This window comes from Aricia agestis, chromosome 15 (assembly GCF_905147365.1).
Source record: "Aricia agestis chromosome 15, ilAriAges1.1, whole genome shotgun sequence".
NCBI classification, from domain to species: domain Eukaryota; kingdom Metazoa; phylum Arthropoda; class Insecta; order Lepidoptera; family Lycaenidae; genus Aricia; species Aricia agestis.
In genome coordinates this window covers 14,341,575-14,364,822 of record NC_056420.1, presented here as the reverse complement: position 1 = coordinate 14,364,822, position 23,248 = coordinate 14,341,575, and the positions used below count along the sequence as shown (strand labels likewise).

The 23,248-nt window shown below is 36.0% G+C and overlaps 3 protein-coding genes across 3 annotated transcripts; 1 reads left to right on the top strand and 2 right to left on the bottom strand.

Moving 5' to 3' along the window:
• Positions 1–318: 318 nt before the first annotated feature.
• LOC121734289 (DDB1- and CUL4-associated factor 12) lies at positions 319–8,631 on the top strand. The gene is made up of 10 exons (XM_042124812.1): positions 319–694; positions 1,386–1,539; positions 2,524–2,676; positions 4,305–4,426; positions 6,306–6,405; positions 6,744–6,900; positions 6,999–7,156; positions 7,397–7,553; positions 7,813–7,910; positions 8,308–8,631. Exons 1-10 carry the CDS (start codon positions 597–599, stop codon positions 8,458–8,460), a joined length of 1,350 nt encoding a protein of 449 aa, XP_041980746.1. The 5' UTR covers positions 319–596; the 3' UTR covers positions 8,461–8,631.
• A 3,655-nt stretch (positions 8,632–12,286) lies between these two features.
• On the bottom strand, positions 12,287–17,195 carry LOC121734268 (stress response protein NST1-like). The gene is made up of 4 exons (XM_042124761.1): positions 16,629–17,195; positions 16,296–16,482; positions 15,641–15,857; positions 12,287–12,412 (listed from the first exon to the last, which is right to left on the bottom strand). Exons 1-4 carry the CDS (start codon positions 17,193–17,195, stop codon positions 12,340–12,342), a joined length of 1,044 nt encoding a protein of 347 aa, XP_041980695.1. The 3' UTR covers positions 12,287–12,339.
• A 32-nt stretch (positions 17,196–17,227) lies between these two features.
• On the bottom strand, positions 17,228–17,899 carry LOC121734269 (tubulin-specific chaperone A). Its single transcript, XM_042124762.1, has 2 exons — positions 17,646–17,899; positions 17,228–17,366 (listed from the first exon to the last, which is right to left on the bottom strand). The coding sequence occupies exons 1-2, from the start codon at positions 17,855–17,857 to the stop codon at positions 17,237–17,239; spliced, it is 342 nt and encodes a 113-aa protein (XP_041980696.1). The 5' UTR covers positions 17,858–17,899; the 3' UTR covers positions 17,228–17,236.
• Between the last annotated feature and the right edge of the window lie 5,349 nt (positions 17,900–23,248).

Sequence of the window (23,248 nt, the reverse complement as noted above, 5' to 3'; positions counted from 1 at the left end):
TATGACGTAGGCATCCGCTAAGAAAGGATTTTGATAAATTCCAACCCCAAGGGGTTAAAATAGGGGATGAAAGTTTGTATATAATAATACTTCTTAATGCGAGCGAAACCGCGGGCAAAAGCTCGTAAGTAATAAGTATTATAATAAACGGCGTGACTGCAAAAAAGGACGCGTTTGTCGAGTTGAGGGTCGAGTCGTGTCGCGACCACAGATGTCGCGACTCACGTGGCTTTATTTTTGATTTTTAAATCTAGCAACCTCGGCTTAATGTCATATTGAATTGTCACTAATCGCTGGCAACATCAATGACAGCGGCCATCAGCAGCCATTCATTCCGTCAACCTAATTTCGACGAATATTTAATAATATTTTTCACTTTTATAAGCCTAATGTCCTGATTGTGAAATCCAGTTTGAGATGCGTGCATTTAAAGACACAAAACCCAAGTGTAGAAAGTAGCGGTGCCGCTCCTAGTGAACTCGATATCCAGAATGAAATATGTCGTCGCTTTATGGATCAATGTACAACAGAACAAAACGAAAGTGACTAGCTGACCGTGTTTTAGTGAATTATTTTATTTAAGTTATATTATAAAAATGGCGCAGACCGTCAGACGTCCCCTGGAAGGGAGATATCCCTCCTGCTACCTTCCCAATAGACTCAAAGAGAGAAAAGCGAAGGCGAGGGCACTCAGGTAATATTTACATAAATACAATCGATGAAAAACAGCGAGTGCGTTAGCTGCGACTGCTCGCTTGTAATAATAATACCGAAGATGATAAGTGGGTTAATGGAACACATAATACAAGGTTAAATTGCCTAAGGATGTGTAGAAAATAAGTTTCTTTTCGCCAACTACACAACAATATAGAGTTATATAAATTTTAACAATTGTAAATATTCTCAAGATATTTCGTATAAAAATATGCTGACTAACAATGACATGTCACATAATCTCAAGATAAATGCTGGAGTTAAACCAGTTTTATTTATTAAAACTGTCACTGAGCTTAAATATTTTATGTCCTTGTCTTGCATTAAAGAAAATAAAAACCTCAGACTGAACTTGGTTAAAATAATCCTTTTAACAGGAGTAATGATTTGAGGAGCACCTAAAAGACTGATTTGATTTATAATAGCAATGTGTAAATACTAATATTTGTAATTGGTGTAGTCTGGTTGTAATTTTAACTTTAAATTTGCCTCTTTCGCAAGAGGCCCATACTTTAATCAGGTTCTATCTATTGTCAATGAAGGGTCGCAACAAATTTTGAATAATACTATGAGGCTGGTGTAGATGCCCAGTGCATTTTTAAGCCTCGTCAAAAATTTTGAATCAAAACAAACTTTAAATTTTTGTCTATGTTATATAAACAACTTTTCAGACAAGAACAACGAAAGCCGGATAAGCCGGAGGACTTTGTGTGCTATTCCGACAGTGACAGCGAGGAGGAGACGCCAGCTCAGCAACACAAGATTCTGTCCACTTCATACAACTTTGTGGACTATGTACGCTCCCGGGAGATACTTGCACCAGAGGTAGTTTTAAAATTTTCGTCCTTTGCAAAACTTTTTTGGGTATATTGGGATATATCATATAAATATATTTTATATTATACATGCTTAGAGAATATAGCAATATTATAGATAAGTCCTTAGATAATATTATAGTTTAAGTACATTTTGGACTTAGCCTTTACATATATACATTTGACCTTCACTTATCTTATCGCAAGCTAAGGGCTTTTAGATTATATTTACTTTGTTGTGTTTTTGGCAATTTGTTGTGATAATACTTGAGATAACATTGAGGTTAATTGGTATGGCTTAATTGTCACTACACAGTAGTTGTTACTCGCTTTTGCATGTGACTGCATACTTTAACTAAGGTTGTACCATAATATTATAGGCTACTAGATTTGTCCTCGACTTCATAATCAGTAATCACAGAAATCACTTTATCAATCGGGAACCATACATTTTCTGTACCTACTTTATTTTACTCATGAAATATATTTACTATTAATATTAATTATAAACACTTTATTATTAATATGGACTCTCTTTATGTTAACATACATAGAATGGTATAAGAAAATATGTAGTATTATAATGATATTGAGGTTTAAATTACCACTGTTTATAGGTATTGTGCCTATCTTTTAGGTTAGGCCTATGTCGAAATATAATATGCCTAATTGTTTTTGTATTGTGTCTATAAGTACCTAGTTTCAGTAGTTATATTTTGTATATTTGTATGGTCACTGGTCAGTGAATAGGGTTTATTTATTTATCTACTAGATGACCTGTGAACCTTTCCTAGACTTTTGCGAATATTTCAGGATTAAAATTAGCCAAATTGATGTTGTGTAGTTTTGTCGAGACTAACAAAATTAAGAAATTCATTTTTATTTATAAAGTAAAGATAGATTACAGATTTGATAATGGTCAAAAACGACTCAAAATTACAAGCTATGTCCGCTCTTGTCATGTATTATACTCAATGTAATGTCACGTCCGCAGCCCCGGTCCGTGGACCCTGGGTACGCGACGCGTCACATGCTGACGCACGACATGTTCCGCGAGACGCCGGTGTCGCTCGGCAACATCAACAAGGTGTTCTGCTCCCAGTGGCTCTCCGACAGGCAGGTGGTCTTCGGCACCAAGTGCAATAAGGTAAATACTCATTAAGAGTAGCGTTTAAATATTACGTAACAATTAAAGATTATACCGCCGTACTCAGACTTCAGAGGCATTTAATTATGATAAACTTTCAATTTAGTATTTCCTAGGGCGTTCGCTGCGTTGAGCGTGTGCCCGGCGCGGACGCCCGCGCCTTTCGCCCGCCTGACCGTCGCGGGCGGTATAATTTCGATCGCGATTGATCGATTTATTGATAATAATCTAGCCAACAGACGACGACGCCGACGTCTACAAAGGCATCAGCCCAATGCATCAGCCCCTTTGTCACGTATAGATTGTTGACCCGCTCAACGCAGCGCTGCTCTATGGCGTACGCTTAAGAGGATTCCACACCGCCATTTTTTCCATACAAACGTTGTCCCCTGTTTCCTCCCTGGATAATGCTAGTAGAGTTATAATTTTTTTCCTGAATATCTACGGCCACTAATACAATGTCCCTATGTTTTCTTTTTTTTCATAATTTAATTATTAAATAAGATATGAACGTTCAAAAACCCAAAAAAATGGCCAGATTTTCCACTGTGTTCAAACGTCCAGAAAACAGATTTGGATAGATTATACAAAAAAAGCAAAATATAGGAACACAGCTCAAGCCTTTTTTAATCTTTAATGAAAAAAGTACTTAAATCGGTTAAGTTTTGGAGAAGGAATCAGGGGACAACGAATCGTTGATTTTCTGGATTTTCTGCAGTTGTCTCTATCGCGTTCTGCGGTATAGGCTTGAGGTAAGGGAGACAGCTATAGATATTACACGTACTTTTTTTTCATTTATCTAGCCGCTGTTGTATCCTCTTAACGCAGCGAACGCCCTTAGTCTATGATTTAATGAAGTGTTTGACAGAAACTATTGTAAAAAAAAAAGTAATTAATGTTCCACTCTGAGTGCGGCAGATAGGGACAAAATAAAGCGACTTCGCCTGTGCAGTGCAGGTACAGTAAAAACATAATCATCTTCTTTCAAGCAAGTGAAGAATTCACTTCTGTTCATATAATAGTTCTCTTTATTAGCCTTTTTAATGCCATGTTTGGATAAACCGCAAAATTCTGAAACCTAAATGCATATTTTATTGCATTCATTTAATTTTACATTGCTGTAATACCTCGATCGTGGGAATCGCAGACACAATAGATTTTCAATTGTTATGCAGCAGCCGGCTGTCGCTTGGGGATTGATGGGTTAAAACCATAAAGTTATTATACCTAGCGGAATAGAGAAACAAAGGCCTGAGCAAGAGAGATGTCACTATCAGTAACACTGCGTGGTAAAAAGAGACGTCTGATACATGACAGCAGCACTCTTTTTTGACGTCCAGTCGGCACGTGCCGCACGTTGACAATTTAATCTCATAGAAATCATGTTCAATCATGCTTGTGTAAGTGTATACGTACACATATTTTTACACACAGATGAAACCAGTTTCGGTTTCGTTTGACAGCTCGAGATTGTTGCTCTATTTCGCTAAGTATATTAACTTTATGGTTAAAACACTGTGAAAACAACTCGAGTCTCTGCCTTTACATAATTGTTAATAGAATTGATAATATTCTATGCACTGTAATAACAACTGTACGTGTACGTAATAGAGTTGATAATATTGCAGCTGATGGTGTACGACGTGCGGTCCCGGTCGCTGGACGCGATCCCGACGCTGCGGCCGCGCGCGCCCTGGCCCGGCGCCGACAACCAGACCGGCATACACGCGCTGCAGATTAACCCATCCAAGTGAGTAAAATCAAACAAACAACAAAAAAACATCTGTGTACGTTATATTTTGCGAAAGAAGAGTTTAGGAATACTATGTTTTACAGCAAAATACAGCCAATTTTAAAATGCCGCTTTAGCAGATGCTTTCCTTGTTCCTGACGTTTTGGCTGCTTACCTGCGGCCGTGGTCACCGGCGTTCAACACCTAATGCTACTATTTTACTACTGATCAAAAAGATTACTAATGATCAAGAAGTTGCGACGGTCTTTGAAAAGTTTTTTGCTGACATTCCGTTCTCAACCACAAAAAATTTAAATTCTTCGCCTGAAGCTGCCGAAAAGCTACTCAGAGACAATGTAAAGGAATGTGATGTCAATTTTAAGTTTAGAGAAATTAACCCCAGAGATATTATTGATACCTTTAAATTGTTGAGTATTAAAAATACTGCTGATCTCTGGGGCACTCTCGCCACAAAGTGAATTTCAGTTCCTTTGTGGTGAGAGTGCCGACTCAAGTTTTATCCATCTTCGAGGTGGAGGAGTTCTGGCCCGCCGGTGTAGTTTACCGGAGGTTCCGGGGGAGGCTCCCGAACGAAGCGCGCATCACGTCGCCGAAAGAGACTTTACGTGATAAAGTGTTGTGTGATTGTGTGTGTGAATGTGTAAATAATATACTTATATTAGGATAAACTTGTTCGGCGTGCATCCGTTGCGCGTTGTCTGATTGCCATAACACAAGTTTTTACTTAGCATGGGATTAAACGACGTGATATAAGCTACCTAGCTTTTATACTATTGTATATTATTGTATGCTTAATAAAGAATTTAAAATTTAGTAAAACTAAATGTATAAAGTTTACTTTGCCCAATGTTAGGCAAGTCCAAACCAATGTAGTATTAAATGATGAGAAGATGAATTTAGTAGACGACACTGTATTCTTAGGTATAACACTTGATAGTAAATTACAGTGGGGTCCTCACAATTGTTAATCTAGCAGGTAGACTCAGTTCTGCAGCATATGCAGTCAGAAAAATTAGGGAAATTTCTGACGAAGACACGACACGATTAGTATATTTTAGTTATTTTCATAGTAGGATGTCGTATGGAATCCTTTTATGGGGAAACGGTGCCGACATTAATACAATATTTGTGCTGCAGAAGCGAGCCATACGTTCTATTTATAAAATGTCTGCTTTAGAATCTCTGAGAGATAAATTTAAAGAAATTGGTATTCCAACTGTTGCTTCTCAATACATTTTGGATAATGTTATATATGTTAGAAAAAATATAAGTAAATTTAAAGTTAAAAGTGACATTCACTCTAGGAATACTAGAAATAAGCACAAGCTAGATATGCCGGTGATCAGACTTAGTAAAGTCAGTAAATCTTTTAAAGGTCAATGTATACGACTTTACAACAAAATCCCAGAAAACGTTCAAAATCTTTCCATTAATAAATTTAAAAAAGTAGTTAAAGAACGTTTGTGTGCCAAAGTCAATGATTTCATAAACGATGGCACACCTTGGGAGTAGGATGGCTTCTTGCAAGGCTACTTCTTCATTATTATAGGACTTACAATTATGTATGTGGATATTGTATATAATATTTAGTTACAAAATTGTAAACTTTATTTTAAAAGATTAATTTTTTTCTTACTTTTTTTGGTAAAAAAGTGGGCCCCGTGCGAGTTTCTTACGCCGGTTCTTCTCGCCGGGTTAGTTCCCGAACCGGTGGTAGGCATCATGTAGGACATTCTGAAAACATTTATTTTAAATTTATTCAGAAATAAAACAATTTTGATTTTGATTTTATTATAAAAATTTAACTATTATGTCAAATTATTATAATAGTAGCATTAGCTCGTGTAACTAACAATCATTATGTTAACATTTTCAGAACTCTGCTGGCCACGGGAGCGCGCAACTCGTGCGAGCTGGCCATCTACAGCCTGCCCACACTCGACCCTGTATGTGTGGGAGAAGCGCATAAAGATTGGGTGAGTACCCAGAACTTGGTTTTATGCCCAGTCCAGGGGCGAAGCTAACCGCCGTATCATTTTTTTAAAGAGACAATAGGGTGAGGCCAAACGAGCGTAATTTTGTGAGTCGTGAGTCGCAGAATTTCGGTCGCGTAAATTATTGTTCATACTAGTCATGACTCACAAAATTACGCTCGTGTGAATGAAGTTGGATTTTCTATGAAACTGATAGCAGCAGAATTTCTGCCAACCGAAATTCTGCGACTCGCGACTCACAAAATTAGTTAAAAAAACAATTGAAAATCTATTGTGTCTGCGATTCCCACGATCGAGGTATTAAGTTACTCTCTTTTCAGATCCTGGACCTGTGCTGGCTGGACGACGAGTTCCTGGTGACGGGTTCCCGGGACTCGAAGCTGGCGCTGTGGCGCGCGCCGGCCGCGCCCCCCGCGCCGCCCGCCTCCCCGCACCACGCGTACGTCGCGCCGCTCGCCGTGAGGGAGTGTCGCGCTGGTTGGTAGCTTGATAAATGCTTTTCAATGTGCGCCTAATGCTACCTAGGAACCTATTTTCATACATCGTTATCACGTCAAAACGTTTTAAACTTTCAGGTCAGAAGGTCCGCGCGATAACGTTCAATAAGTCGTGGCGCGAGATCGCGGCGCTGTCGCTCAACGGGTACATCCACGTGTTCAGCGCCGACACGTTCCGACAGACGTTGTCCCGTAAGCTGCCCTCCTGTCAGGACCTCGTGTGTCTCGCTACACAGGTACGCTTCAGCACGACTTGACTTGATCAGAAAAAATACATTCAAATAAATGAACGATAAATTTAACCAAAAAAACTACTTTAAACCGTCTTTCCATAACATGGGACCACCTGTGAAGTATCCTCTTTCCAACGAAAAAAAAATCATCAAAATCGGGTCACAAACGGCGAAGTTATCCACGAACAAACAAAAAATACGTATAAATTGGGTTCGATTAACATTGACTTTGTCGCGTTGCAGGAGAGCGGCATATACGCCATCGGGTGCAAGTCGTACACGCTGCTGCTGGACTGCCGCACGCTGCAGCCCGTCAAGAAGGTGACGTCGCGCTACAACGGCTGCGGCGTGCGCTCCACCAGCTTCCGCGGCGACATGCTCACCATCGGCACGGGGCTAGGTAACTGACTGACACATTACATATTATACGAAGTCTACAAAAGGGAAGTCGTAATAAGTGTGTAGAAGTGTGAAACGACAGTAACTGACACATAGTATATTTTTACAAGGAAATACATACAAAGTATGAAGAAGGGAAATGACCAGAAGTCTCTATAAGATGGCGAAGCTCGTTTCAATAACGTCGACAACTGACAAGCCAGACTGTACTGTGTGTAAAGTACTAGATTCAGTAAAATTAAATTTGTTGTTATTTCCAGGTTTACTAATGTTCTACGATCTCAGAGCTGGCAAATATTTGGAGAGCAACATTCATTCCTCGAAAACTGTTACACTCAGGGCTTCCAGAGGTTATGTGGTGAGTTTATTACTGATAAATAATGGGATACTATAGGAGCTTGCTATGTTCCAAATAAAAGTAGCAGACGGCCATTCAATAACTGATATATTCTCCTAGCAACCAATGATAGTAAAAGACACAGGTATTATACTTCAATTACAGATTTTCTACATCAGTTAAAATGAAAAATAACCTAAATATTATGCTACAAGTTCTACAAGCAAAATTAGGCCAAGGAACTATTTAATTTATTTAAAAAGTATGTTCTTTTCTGAGTCTCAAGAGTAACTTTATACTGAATTCAAATTTCCAACAAAATCAGTCAACGTTTTAGCAGTAAAGAGTTGACAGACAGACAAATACAGTTTAGCATTTTTAATATTTGTATGGACTAATATGGATATATTATGAACAGTTCCCGGACGAGGAGGCGGACGGTTTCAACCAAGTGAAGTACGTGCCGGCGATCTACACCCACTGCTACGACGACAGCGGCACGCGCATCTTCGCCGCCGGCGGTCCGCTTCCCGCACCGCTCGTCGGCAACTACGCCGGCATATGGCAGTAACGAAGCGGCCAGAAGCAACGTGCGAAGTGTGTAGAAGCGGCCGGAAGCCAGTGAAGTTTGTTCTACAAACTTCGAAGTCGTAGAGTAATTTTAATAGAGCTAAGTTGGCTTCAACAATCGAAGGTTAGATTATATTATATTATGTATATGAATGGCTGATTAATATTATTCAACCGAAAAATATATTTTGAGTTGGAACTTCAGTTGATAATTTTTTAATTAAAATATTTTATTACTCGGATAAAAATTACTTAAAGGTTGAGAAATCAGCCTAAGTCAATTTATTTTATCTATTGACTACATAGAAGCCAACTAACGATTGTCTACTTTGGGAAATGTAAATAGCTAGTTGTGTGTTGTGTAGTATATACACGTGATTTTGTCATGTAGCAATAATTATACACGTCACTCCAATGTACGGATGTCGGATACTGGACATACTCTGTTTCAATCCATTCTGATCTTAATGTAAACAAAACTTAGTATTGCCGGCTATTGCCACCAAGTTATGTCACATCTATACATATAAATAAAATTGGAGTGTCTGTTTGTAATATTGAAAGAACCGTTTTTTACTGCATTCATATGAATGTATATAGGGTACATACACCAAAACAACATTTTTTTAAATTTTTGTCTGTATGTCTGTCTGTCTGTTTGTTCCGGCTAATCTCTGAAATGGCTGGAGCGATTTTGATGGGACTTTTTTTGGCACATAGCTGATGTAGTAAGGAATAACTTAGGCTACTTTTTAACCGACTTCCGAAAAGGAGGAGGATATATTTAACTTTTTTTTATATTGATTCACGGACTACTTCGCCATTTGTGGACCGATTTTCAAAATTATTTTGTTGTTGTATGAGATGTAGCCCGAATTTGGTACCATGATCACAATAGTGGTGATCTGATGATGCAATCCATGAGAAATCGGAGGGACTCCTTGAAATTAACATATAGTGATTTTACGTTTTTCTGAAGGATTTTAGGCTTGAACTACCAAATAATCTATCATAGGGCTTAGGCAGTGTTTTCGTCGAAAGATCCTAGATGGCTTAATTTTTTCCGACACCTCTGCGAAATGTTAATATATTTTACTCAAATGCACACAGAAACTAAACAAATTAAATATGTCTAAACCTCCCGAAAAATCATTATTTCGATTGGTGAAAAGCGCTGCATGAAAACCCGTACAGTGGTTTTTGAGTTTACCACGATCAGACATAGTACCACGATCAGACAGATCAAGAGTAGATAGACAGAACAGAGAACTTTGTATTATATTATGTAGTAGTGATTAATAAAATTTAAATCCAATTGAGTATTTTGTGGTCATAATATTGTGAAGTGCCTACCTTGACGGCAAAATGCCAAATTAAGGCATTTGTTATATGGGAGCCTCCTTCAAATACTTTATATTTAGTTTTTAGTATTTGTTGCTTATAGCGGCAATAGAAAAATGTAATTTATGCCAGCTATCTAGCTAATGCGTTTCTTGAGATACAGCCTGGATGCGGACAGACAGACAGGCTTCAAAGTATTTGTATAATAAGTACCTACTCAATTTTACTATTTGAAGGAACCTTAAAAAGGGGAAAATTTCTCTCTTTTTCATTATTTTTGCTATCACATTTTGCTGACGCGGACGAAGTCGCGGGCATCAGCTAGTACTAAAAATAAAATTAATTGGTAAAAATACGAATTTTGGTACGACTTTCAATTTTGTTTACACATAAATGAAATCAAAATCTATTGAAACGGATATTTATTTAACATCTGGAGAAAGTGGTTCGATCACAGATCAAATAATAAATAGAAAATGTATGCAAATTGCAAACCCATTACTTTAGATTGAGATGGTGTGCGTATAGCTTGTTAATTGAAATAAAAAGCCATTTCTATCTAATTTATTATTATTAGTTCGTGTTCGTTCGTAAACATTACAACGAGTCGCGCCTTTTCACGATGTCAAATTTTTTTTTTAAACTCAAGAAAGCAGTTGGATACCTGCTTTATGTAGTGCAATATAAAAGTGCAGTTCAGTGAAATAGGTCAGACTTTAATTGTGTGAGTTGGATACGTCACAATAATATGCCTGTTACAGCGGTCGAGAGGGAAGAAACCATATAAAATAATCGGTCGACAAATATTCTAATTAAGTCTCATAATAATTATAAAAATAACGAGGATATACGATTTTCTAAGTTTATATTGTATAGAAGTTATGCTATTTCGGTTTAATAGTATGCTAGGTAGTCATTTTGTTCTAAGCTAAGAATATTATATTTTGCACGTTTAAATGTCGATTTGTTCACACTATTATGACATTTTAAGAGAGAAATTGCATTTTCATACCCCCTTACTAGTAAAAATATTTGCGTAGTGTATACTTATTCACGGTCCGATGTCTTTGTCATGTAATGCTAACAAGGCAAGCAAAACTGGCATAGTTATTGGCTGAAATTCACTAATAAGGGGGTTATTCAGAATGAATGGAGCATCCAAAACGTGTGCCCAATTTTCAAATTACTGAAACAAGACTGCATGTAAATAGATTGTGATATATCATTTGTACTAAAGTGTGACGTGTATGCAGACTTCAGTAAGAGAGATAATGTCTCTCTCTTTTTATTATAAAAGGAAAATGTATAAATTTCGATTATTACGATGATAACTGTTACTAACTTGACATCACAAAATTGAATGAGAGTTTCCTTTGTAGTTTAAGGTCAATATTAACGAAATTGTGTTTTAAAATTTGTAATCAATCCCATTTTGTGTGGTGGCATTACGGTAAGAATGTAACTACCTCTACAATTCATATTAGATCTGTTTTAGTAATCAGCGAACGTAAAAAACTATTAAGTACGAGGCAGGGATGTATCACGATTCAAGGTTGAATCACCTTTTTTTTTAATTGTTACTTAGCATTTTGCCAATGACGTCATGAAGATTTTTTTTTACGGAGTAAAGATATACATCTTCACTCCGTTCATCATCATACGGTGATTCAACCTCGAAATAAAAGTAGAATATTTCAATATTATGGTGATATTGTGTAATTGGAAATATTATTTTAAGTATTTCTTGATTTATCTTTATTTGGCCTAGTTAAATTGTATATATTTTATGATGTAGTTTGAAAAATGAATTTATTTTAGTTTTTCTTTTCTTTTTTTGTTGTCGGCAATGTAAACAAAGGCACCAAATTGGGCCACACTTTTTGTCTCACATTTTGTCATGCATCTGATTTGTGGAGTTTTGACCAATCAGAATAAACTACGCATTCACATTTTATGTGAATGCGTAGTTTGCATCGAAACAACTATGTTGTAAGCCGGCCCCTAGATTCTATTGTGCAATATCACGTATTGTGCAATATTATTGACCGTCCAGGGATAACATTGAACGCGCCCACCTTTCAATCTTATTGTCAAATAAGATGTTCAATAAGTATTGTGTGATATTGCGCAATAAAATTGATCGTCTAGGGGACTGACCTACATTATTTTAATTACACAATCACCATACAAAAATATGGTCCTTTAAATATTTTCCAATATTTCTACAGCTTGTAAGATACAATAATGATTAAGTATATTATAATTTTTGTTTCTACTGTATTTCTCATATATTATGATTTATTTATTTGCCCAAATTTAGTATTTTATAAGAATAAATTTTAGTACCTTCATACGTTTTTTATTACCTATCGTAGTTTTGTCCTTATTTATATACGGTGCCGATCTCTTTCCGAGTTGATGTGTGCTGTGACCTTAAAGGGGTTCAGAAAAACCTTTGAAAATTTTGGAAAATAAGAAATCTTGTATAAAAAAGCATCAAAAGTATATTATAAAATCAAATAATCTAGCAAAATGTGTGTTAGCGTGCAGGTGTCGCCCAATCCATGGGTATTGCAGTTCCAGCACTGCTGATGTAGCGGTCCCACTCACACCTGGAAATTATAACAGACTCATTAGATACTATGCCAGCAACTCCATTGAGGAGAACTTAGTTTGTCGCTCGTGAACCACATTATTTTCCGGTATAAAAACTATCCAAGTCCCTACCCATGACTCAAAAGACCTCCATTTAAAGAAGAAGGGGCATTTCGTACCCACCAATGTAGCACGTTGAGACATACCAAATGAAAGGGCTTGAAAAGTAGAACATTTTATTGTATGACGAAAAATCTCTAAACCATGGGAGAAAAAAGTTAATGAGGGCAGAAGGTAAGAAAAAATCACAAAAAAACACCCTGTATTATTGCATCAATTTATAGTGTTGCTGGTAAGGAGTCATATTTTCTGGAAAGTAATCGTATATGACAAACTTAAGGCTGGTTTTATAGTAGAGCGTTTCGCAGCGCCGTTGGAGCGCGCGCGTTCGAAGCTGTAACAAACGTATGGACGAACGGCGCTGCTCAAGCGCGCGGACTTTAAAACGCAACTACTACCCCCATACATATTCGAACGCGCGGCGCTCCAACGGCGCTGCGAAACGCTCTACTATAAAACCAGCCTAAGGAAAGTGTTTTTGAAGAAATGTATGGGAAAACAATAAAACCTTAAAAATCTAACCTTTCCTGGATTTTACCGTACATTGTTACTTTGGAAAAATGGTTTATTATAAGCAATACTATCGAATAAATAAAGGGGGTGTTTATGCGTAAGTTTGTTTCGGTTAAGTTAGTTCCAATAATTCAAAATAGATGGCGCTAAGAGTCAGCTAGATCGCGCTAGCGGTACTAAGCTTTCGTTTCTATAAGAGGTGGTAAGGACATCGATAACACGGGACCAGATGAATCGAACAAGCCGATCGGCAAATTTTTCTCATCCCGGGATAGTCCCGGGATTATATTGGTAATAGAAAATATCAACCAAAAAGACAGTAAAAGCCAGGGCTCGGAAGTCGGAACTGGTATTTTTGTATCCGGTTATAACGCTCTTTAACCAGGTTTTTGGATAAGTATTCGCTCGGAGCGAAACCGAGATGCGAGCGGTTGCCTTGGAAATTAGCCTGGTTAATTCCTCGCGGAAAGTAACTAGTGCTGTGATATATTCTATCCCCTTCTAGTGCACCATCTAATATTACGGGAGGTCACGACATTTTTGGTAACGATATCCAAAATGAGTTATTTTAGATTGAGAAGATAAAGAGCAACTTTATCTTCTCAATCTAAAATAAGTCATTCGAAAAAAAAATGTATGGCGTTCCTAACGAACAAGATCGCGAAGATTAACCAGGTTTCCGATTCCTGAGTTAAACATATCAAAATCAAATTTTTATTTTAAATATTTAGACAAAACAAAATTATACTTTTTTCTGATAAAATAAAAAAAATAGGCACTTCTGTAAATAATTTAAGAAATAGTTTCGATATTTACAGAAGTGCGTAGTTTTTTTTTTTACACTCATCATCATCATCATCTTAACACTAATAATTGTATAGATAAACTAGCCGTTCCACGCGGCTTCGCCCGCGTAAATTAGATATTTCACAGATAAAATTAGTCCACAAAAATAGCCTATGATCCTTCACGTGGTCTACTTCTTAGCTGTGCCAAATAACAGAAAAATTGCTCCAGTACTTCGTGAGATAAGCCCTTTCAAAAAAATTCCCCGTTTTTACCAAATTTTCCTCTATTTCTTCGATATTTATTAGTCTTAGCGTGATAAAATATATAGCTTATAGCCTTCCTTGATAAATGGGCTATCTAACACTGAAAGAATTTTTCAAATCGGACCAGTAGTTCTTGAGATTAGCGCGTTGAATTAAGCTCTTCCAAATAATTTCCTCCCGTTTTTTCCACATTTTCCTCTATTTCTTCGCTCCTATTAGTCTTGGCGTGATAAAATATACATTATACCCTGAAGCCTTCCTCGATAAATGGGCTATCTGACACTGAAATATTTTTTCTAATCGGACCAGTAGTTCCTGAGATTAGCGCGTTGAAACAAACAAACAAAGTCTTCCGCTTTATAAAATTAAGTATGTAGGTATTCCTTTCTAATTCTGTTTGCAACGACAAAATATTGTTCTTAGTAAAGCCTCAGATGCTGGTAAGTCGTCTATAGTTTTTGGCGTCAAGATATTACCTTTATTTTTCCACCTGGAATTGCTTGAAAGGAGCTCACCCCTCAAGAACTCACTATAGATTATAAAAAACCATATGCTAAGGAGATAAAATAATGTTTTTAGGTAAGTACTCATATATTAATATAGGCAGTGTGCTCAGTAATTCAAACAATTGCGGATTGACCGATTGCATACATTAGGCGATGCTTAAACAAATCTGAGTTAAATTGTGTCAGGATAGAATCGGCCAGTAATTCAGAAAGAATTACTGGCCATTGTATGGTCTTTAAATTTTTTAAGCCGTGTTTGTATGGTAAAAAAATTGTAACTAGAACAGATCACAGACCTCTCTATCTCTCTAATAATATTACAAATCCGTCAAGTAGTTTAACTCCATTCGTCTTTTGTTCCAGGAATATGATTTTACATTTGAATATGTTAAAGGGAAACATAACGTAGTCGCTGATGCGTTGTCTTGTGTGCAGATCAGATAATTTAAAAGAAATAAATAGTAAGCTAATGCGCGTGATTAATTGCTGACCGCGAATCGAAGAAGATGAACAAATTATAAATATAAATAAAAAGGATACGAGAACATAGCGAAGGATACGAAGCTTTGAAATTTGACAACAATTTTGTTTATTTAAAATAATGAAATATGCGAACCGCGAAAGTAACTCTGTCGTGGAAACCTTGCAGTAATGTTTATACGTGGGAGAGCCATGCTTCGGCACGAATGGGCCAGCTCGACCGGAGAAATACCACATTCTCACAGAAAACCAACGTGAAACAGTGCTTGCGCTGTGTTTCGCCGAGTGAGTTTGTTTATCGGAGGCCCAATCCCCTGCCCTATTCCCTTCCCTACCCTCCCCTATTCCCTTCCCCTCCCATCCCTACCCTCCCCTATTACCCTATTCCCTCTTAAAAGGCCGGCAACGCACCTGCAGCTCTTCAGATCCTGCGAGTGTCCATGGGTGACGGAAGTTGCTTTCCATCAGATGACCCGTTTGCTCGTTTGCCCCCCTTATATCATTAAAAAAAACCACGCGGATGGAGTCGCGCGCAACAGCTAGTAAATTATTAGCTTTATTCCATAAAGCTTACCTTGTTCTGATAAACTTGTGCACATCCCCTCTGAAATCTGCTTGTGGAGCGACCGTGCCTCCGAACAGCACCTGATGCCATTTCCTCAAGTTACCAATGTCTTTCTCACTGCTGTCTGAACTCTCCTGCTTCTTGCCTACATCCAGTTGTGCCCTCAACTCATTCTCCTCTTCCTCATACATGGCCAACTTTTTCACCCACAGATGTTTCAGTTTCTCTGTGAGTGTAGCAAATAACAATATTACCTTCCAACTCCCTACCATAATAGAATGTGTCATGTTAGCTTGACCATACATGTACCATCGAGGAAATTTATTCCTAGGTAGTTGACGGACCTACCCCATGTGGTCGGCTTATGTCAATTCAATGTTAGCTGTGATCGGTCAGATGGGTTTGACCTAACGCGACCAAATTACTTAGGTCCGCCATCTGCCTAGGAATCAACTTTTCTGAAAGTACATAGTTGTGATAAAACTATCCTATGTTTTGGGTATATGCAAAACAAACATCAAAATTGGTTATTTATGTGATACATTGAAAAAGTCACTTGCCAATCAAGGACAACACATTTGTAGCATTTTTTAGCATTTATGAAGAGTATTAGAGTTACATATTGTGCAATAGAGTTCAATTTGGCAGTTTATTTTACACTTACCTACATTCTCCTGAAATTTAGCAGCCTCATTCTCACAAACACTCTCTCCCCTGCCTTTGGCTGTGTTCTGTCGGGCTCTCCTCAGTTTCACGAGGGCGTCCAGTTTGTTGATATTCTTCTTAGCTTCATATCTCTTCTTGTGAACATCTTTCAGAACAACATCAGCCCGCTGTTTTGCTTCTTCAATCTGAAAAGGTAATCAAACTAAATATTAAACAGCAAAAATTTTTACATATTTGTATATTGTTGAATTTGTACCTAAAATATACAAATATTAAGTATAGTTTTATGAAAATCTAAATAAGCCTCAGAGAACAAAACTGAAATACTCACTTCTTTAGCTTTTTGTATGTCATCCTTTATTTTCTTGAGATTTTCATCAATCAATCTGGATTTTTCTTCTCTTTCCTTCAACATTTCAATTTTCTCTTTCTTTCTTGCTAGATTCAATTTCTTAAGTCTCAACCTCTTGGCAGATCTCTTTGCTATGATCTTCCGTGATAAATCAAGGTACTCGCTACTCAAATCTGATAATTTATCAATTATAATACTTTTTTTATCCTCTACTTCCCCGACTTTCTGGCGCCACTGATCTTCAGAATAGGTATTGATATTTTCTTGCAATACCTCCACCTCATCTTTGGCTGTACTGTAGGCCTCATTCAATGCCAAAAGTTTTTCCTTAAGTTTTGATAAAGAGGCCTTTAGAGATTGTTTGGTTGTTTCATCTGTTTCACATTTACTTTCAAAATTTTTAACAAATTCATGATCAGATATCTGTTTATAATTGGGATTAAAAAATGGTGGAGGCGGAGGTGGAGGAATCTGGGGTACAAAATGCAAATTATTTTGGAATGTAAAATTATTTCTCTTGAAATTATTAAAATTGGGGTTATCCATGATTCCTATTATAAAACTATAAATATAGTACAAAGCTTAGATTAGGCCGACTCAGGGAGCTGACTCTCAGCCTCCTTAAGAACTTGTTCAGCGGCAATGAAGTCTTCGTGTTCTTTGAGATCTTGTTCAGTTTCTAAAACACTTTTTAAGTCTGCAAATGCTTTTGTCAATCTGAAAATTAAAAAAACAACATTGAAATTACCGTTACCTACAAACTTACAAGAAGCCCTGTACATGTTGGTGATTAGTACACACTACACAGATAATTTTTACATTCATGAATCACTTTTTTTGGAGTTGTGACTTGTGTGCAGTGTGACTCAATAACATAACCTTCAAAACAAATGCTTTGTTTATTGTCTATAGAAAAGTGTTAAGGCGGGATTTGGGCCAAGTACTGTAACAATATGATGCAGACAAAGTAAAAGTTTAAATTTAGAACAAGCGTACCTCCTTTGACAGTCAGGGACCATCATCAGACACTCCTGAAGGACCTCCTCCTGCTTCCTAATGTTGTGCTCGTCTTGTCCTTCGTCTTTAAACTTCTGAATTCTGTTCTTTTGCTGTTCCGCCTCCTTCTCGTAAACAACTTTCTCCTTAGCAATGCGTTTTACAACGCCAGTTTTTATTTTTATTTGTCTAATTCTGGGGTCGGCCATCATAAAACACCGCACACGAAAACTTCTTTGAAATGAATTTGTTTTTTTTGACACAAGTCACAAATCACATTTGACAATCAGTCAATTTGACAGTGACGTAAATGTTTTTTTTTTTACACTGATGAAGGTCAGTGTAGTCTTACAAAAGTTGTTTGTCAGGAGTATTATTCGTAGTCTTACCCACTTTTATTCCCGTCCTAGATTCAAATAAGAGCAAACGGATCCCTACTATATTACGGACTAATGGAGAGAGATACCTAATGGATAATTTTCTAAGTTCGGGCATAACGAAAAAAACAGTATTGCGTGGCTTATGTACAATGTTTTTAGGTCAAAATTACGGTTAGCCATAAACTTCTTTTAGACAAACTGAAAAATCTCGGATTTAGTAACGTTTCGCACAAAATGTTTTAATCTTACTTAGAAAATCGTTACCAAATAGTAAAAATTGATAAATATGAAAGTAGTCTTGTGAAAATCACATGCGGAGTCCCTCAGGGATCAATCTTGGGGCCACTACTGTTCCTTCTATACGTAAAAACTAAACAGCCTACATCAAGGGCTCAAAGGAGATGCTAGACTTTACGCAGATGAGACCTGCTTATTTTATTTTCGTCAAACAATACAAGTGTCATTGCGGACGCACAACATGATTTAAATGTCTTAAATAAGTTCATGGTTTCACTCAAACTTATTGACTATTAATATAAATAAAACTAATTAGGTACATAATATTATTAACAGCTAAAAACAAAAAAATACATTACATTGAACCACTGAAAGTCGATGATCAAATAATTAAAAGAGTAGATAATGAAAAGTACTTGGTTTTAATTTTAGACAAACATTTAACCTGGCGACCTCATATAGAAAAGGTGAAATCCAAAATAACATCTTTAACTGGACTACTAATTACTAAAAATATTGTTTACTTAAATAAGATTACCTACCTAACGCCAAGTGATAAGATATATACAGAAACTAATAAAATGAATATCATACAAACATAAACTTACTTACTACACAGCTATACTCATTAGAAAAATTATTAACAAGGAGATCCATTCCGAAATAGAATTAACCAAAAAACAGCAGATACAAAGAATAAAATTAAAAAATTCGAATTACATCGTACTCAGCTTACCAAGAACGAACTATGGTAAAAATAATCTACTATTTGAGGGAGTACAGATATATAATCACCTGCCAAAAAACATTAAAGATTAAAAACAATGTCTAAATTTAAAAATCTAACTAAGCAATACGTAAAAACTCTAAAATTAAATAAATAATCTATACTAATATTATAATTCTGCAGAGTTTGTTTGTTTGTTTGTTTGAACGCACTAATCTCAGGAACTACTGGTCCGATTTGAAAAATTCTTTTACTGTTGGATAGTCCATTTATCGAGGAAGGCTATAGGCTATATTTTATCACGCTAAGACTAATAGGAGCGAAGAAATAGAGGAAAATGTGGTAAAAAACGGGGGAAATTATATGAAACGGCTTATTTGAACGCGCTAATCTCAGGAACTTCTGGTCCGATTTGAAAAATTCTTTCAGTGTTAGATAGGCATCGAGAAAGGCTGTAGGCTATATTTTATCACGCTAAAACTTATAGGAGCTAAGAAATAGAGGAAAATGTGGGAAATTATATGAAAGGGCTTATTTGAACGCGCTAATCCCAGGAACTACTGGTCCGATTTGAAAAATTCTTTCAGTATTAGATATTCCATTTATCGAGAAAGGCTATAGGCTATATTTTATCACGCTAAGACTGATAAAAGCGAAGAAATAGAGGAAAATGTGGAAAAAACGGGGGAAAATATATGTCGACGGGTGCAAAGTAAAAAAAGTCATCTGCAATTTTGAGTTTTTCGTTTTTTTGTAGAAACTAGCTTAAAATATCATGTTCTACAACATACCAAAAACAAAAATTCAAATATCACCTTATTTTTGGTACTTTTGTCACGTAAAAGAAGACATCTACTCTTGTTTTGTGAAATTGCACGATGTAGATGCGGATAACTACCGCTGGTCGTCTATACGCGGGACGCGCGGGGGTCATGTTATGCGGCATAAGCGGCTATCTGCCATATAGCTTTTTCTACGTTGCGATTGTGATTTAGATGTCTCAATTTACTTTTGCAAATTAGTATTGTTTATTATGTTTATGAGTACCTATTTATGTTAATTCTTATTGTTAGCTATATTAATTGACTTCTAATTTGTTACTGTTATTTTTTACTGTTTTTTCATGTTCAGAAAGTCCAAAACGACTTTTTAAAGAAGTTGAAAGTTTCCAGAACATAAGTGATAGATTTATCGAGCAAAATACTGTGTTGCCCGATTAAATTATTGAACATCTTATAGAAAACCTTGATGTGTCACCGATGAAGACAAATGAATATAAGTTAACTTTGTAAGATAAGTCCCCATGATCTGAATACTCTAGGCCAGTCACACCAGTTCACTCTCAGTCTGAAATATAAAATGATTTTGAAAATTTGTCGATCTCAGCAAATTAACAAATACGCCAACACCCTCAGAATACAGTTCATCACTTCAAGTCCGCCGCGTCCATTATCAGTATTAGATCAAAATATTATATATTCTTTTTTATTAAACAGATACTTTGATCTCATATAATCTATGACCTGCTTGAGTTTATTAACTCAAGCAGGCCATCGAGTATATTGTCCCTCTCAAACTTTAAATCTTCTATAGACAACACCATTGATGCTTCTTCGGCAGTGGAGGCATCAAGTGAATGTTCTACGCCTTCCTCGTTAAACGGTAGAAAAAGACGTCAGTTAAATATTGATCTAAAGAAAAGGCGATTGAGAAATAAAGACACGTGTATTGATACGAGACGTAAATTACGACAAAATTTAGGTAAACAATTACATCAGTCCAGAAATGGTAAATTGCAACCTGTGTAACATCATATCCCGGCATTTGCAAGTTCTCGCGAAGTTTTTCTATTAACTTATCTTTGACCGGTTTTGGGATCTCTGTGATCACGAGAAGCAATTGAGAAATCGTTGAAATAAAATTTCATTTTGTGTTCTAAAAAATCGTATGTACCCCTCCGATGGTGTAAAACGTCCGGCGATGCTTATGATGTTATAATGAACCCATCATGCTTACAAGTGCCAAGTACAAAGACTTAATAAGCCTCTGCCTAAATTATAATCATTTACAACATAGTTCCTGTACTGATAATGATACTGAATAATTTTTAAATTAGTTTAAAATAATTAAAGTATTGACACAGAATTTCATTTTTGTTGTGAGAAAATACGATTTTTACGAAAGTAAATGAATGATTCCTAAGTATATCCATACTAATATTATAAATGGGAAAATATGTTTATTTATTTATTTGTTTGTTTGTCCTTCCTTCACGCTCTAACGAAGAAACAAATCGTATTGTTTTTTGGCATAAACTTAATTGAAAGGATGAAAAATAACATAGGCTACTTTTGGTCTTGGAAAAACATCATGTTTCTAAGGGAGCTTACGGGAATATTTGCAATTACGCGAATTGAAAATACGCGATTTTCAAATTCCACGCGAGCGAAGCCGCGAGCAAAAGCTAGTATTTCATATTTTAACTTCCTTCTAAATCGTGTACCTTGCACCGAATCGGAAACGTAGAAAAAGATATCTACGCAATTATGTTCTGAACTTGGTGTGTTTAAGATGTAAAACGTTTAACTACATATTTTAATAATATAACTTACTTTTAATAATAATATAAAGTGTTACACTTTACGTAGTTACTGATAATCGCACTAGTAATCGGTAAAAATACTTTAATAAGTATAATTTTTAATTCCCACGTAGAAACGACCAAGTGGTAGTTAACTCAGTTGTCATATTTTCAAGCGCAATGTAGATGCAGACAACTACAATATCTCGTAAATTAAACATAATTAGAAGAAATTAAATATACATGTGGATTCATTAATAAATAATGAAACAATGATGAAAATTTCAATAAATTTGATCGGAAATTGACAAAATGGGAGCATTTTTTCCTATTATGCGCTCTCCTGAAAAGTTGCTGTTTTGTAGATGACTCTTTTTACTTTGCACCCGTCGATGTAATTGCTTATTATCTTAAGAACTACTGGAGCAATTTTTTATGTTATTTGGCAAACATGAAGAATAGACCACGTGAAGGGACAAAGGCTATTTTTGGCGGAAAAATGTGCTGTTGCGAATGTGAATCTATACATCTATATCTATACATATAGATAAAATTGGAGTGTCTGTTTGTAATATTAAAATAAACGTTTTTTACTACATGCATATGAATATTTATACGGTACTTACACCAAAATAACAATTTTTAGATTTTTTGTCTGTCTGTATGTCTGTCTGTTTGTTCTGGCTAATCTCCGAAATAGCTGGACTGATTTTGACGGGACTTTAATTGGCAGATAGCTGATGTAATAAGGAGTAACTTAGGCTACTTTTTAACCGACTTCCAAAAGGGAAGAAGACATTTTTTTTTCTTTTTTATTTTTTACCTATGTATTTAACATGTTGTTGACGCGGACGAAGTCGCGGGTAACAGCTAGTACTTATTATGAAAAATTATGTATCTTATGTGTTTTATTATAGATTTCATAATTAACTATACACATAATTAATATAACTTACTACTTGCTATAATTATAATTACATAAACTAAAACATAATAAACAAAATAATATACTTAATGTGTATATTGCCACATCCAGTAATATGAGATCCATGATGTTATTCTGTGAACTTATGTAAGTTTTTAGTGTCCACCAATGTGTCCACCCTCGTGGTCCACCCTAAAAACAATGATATAATATGAAAAACTCAAAGCCTAAAAATGAAAACAAAAACTAATTACTACCTAATTAGTTATGAATATGTGTTGTAAATTGTAATGTTTTGAGCAAAGTTTATAATATTATAATCTATACTAATATTATAAATGCGAAAGTATCTCTGTCTGTCTGTCTGTCTCGCTTTCACGCCAAAACTACTGAACCGATTGTAATGAAATTTTGTACACAGATAGTCTAAAGCCTGAGAAAAGACATAGGCTACTTTTTAACTGGAAAAAGGGGTTGTAAGGGGGAGAAAATGCGTAAATTTGGTCAAATTAAGTTAGTTCCAAAAACTCAAAACAGATTGCGCCAAGAGTCCCCTAGATCGCGCTATTGCTTGCTCATGCGTATTTCTATAAGAGGTGGTACCATGTTGAATTAGATTTTCCGATTCTTTCGATTGTTATACATGTTATTAAATAACTCACGTACCAACATAGATATCAGAAACAACAGTCAACCAATAATAAATACTAAATAGTTTATGGGTATTGGGCAAACCTAAAGTTGTGTAATGCA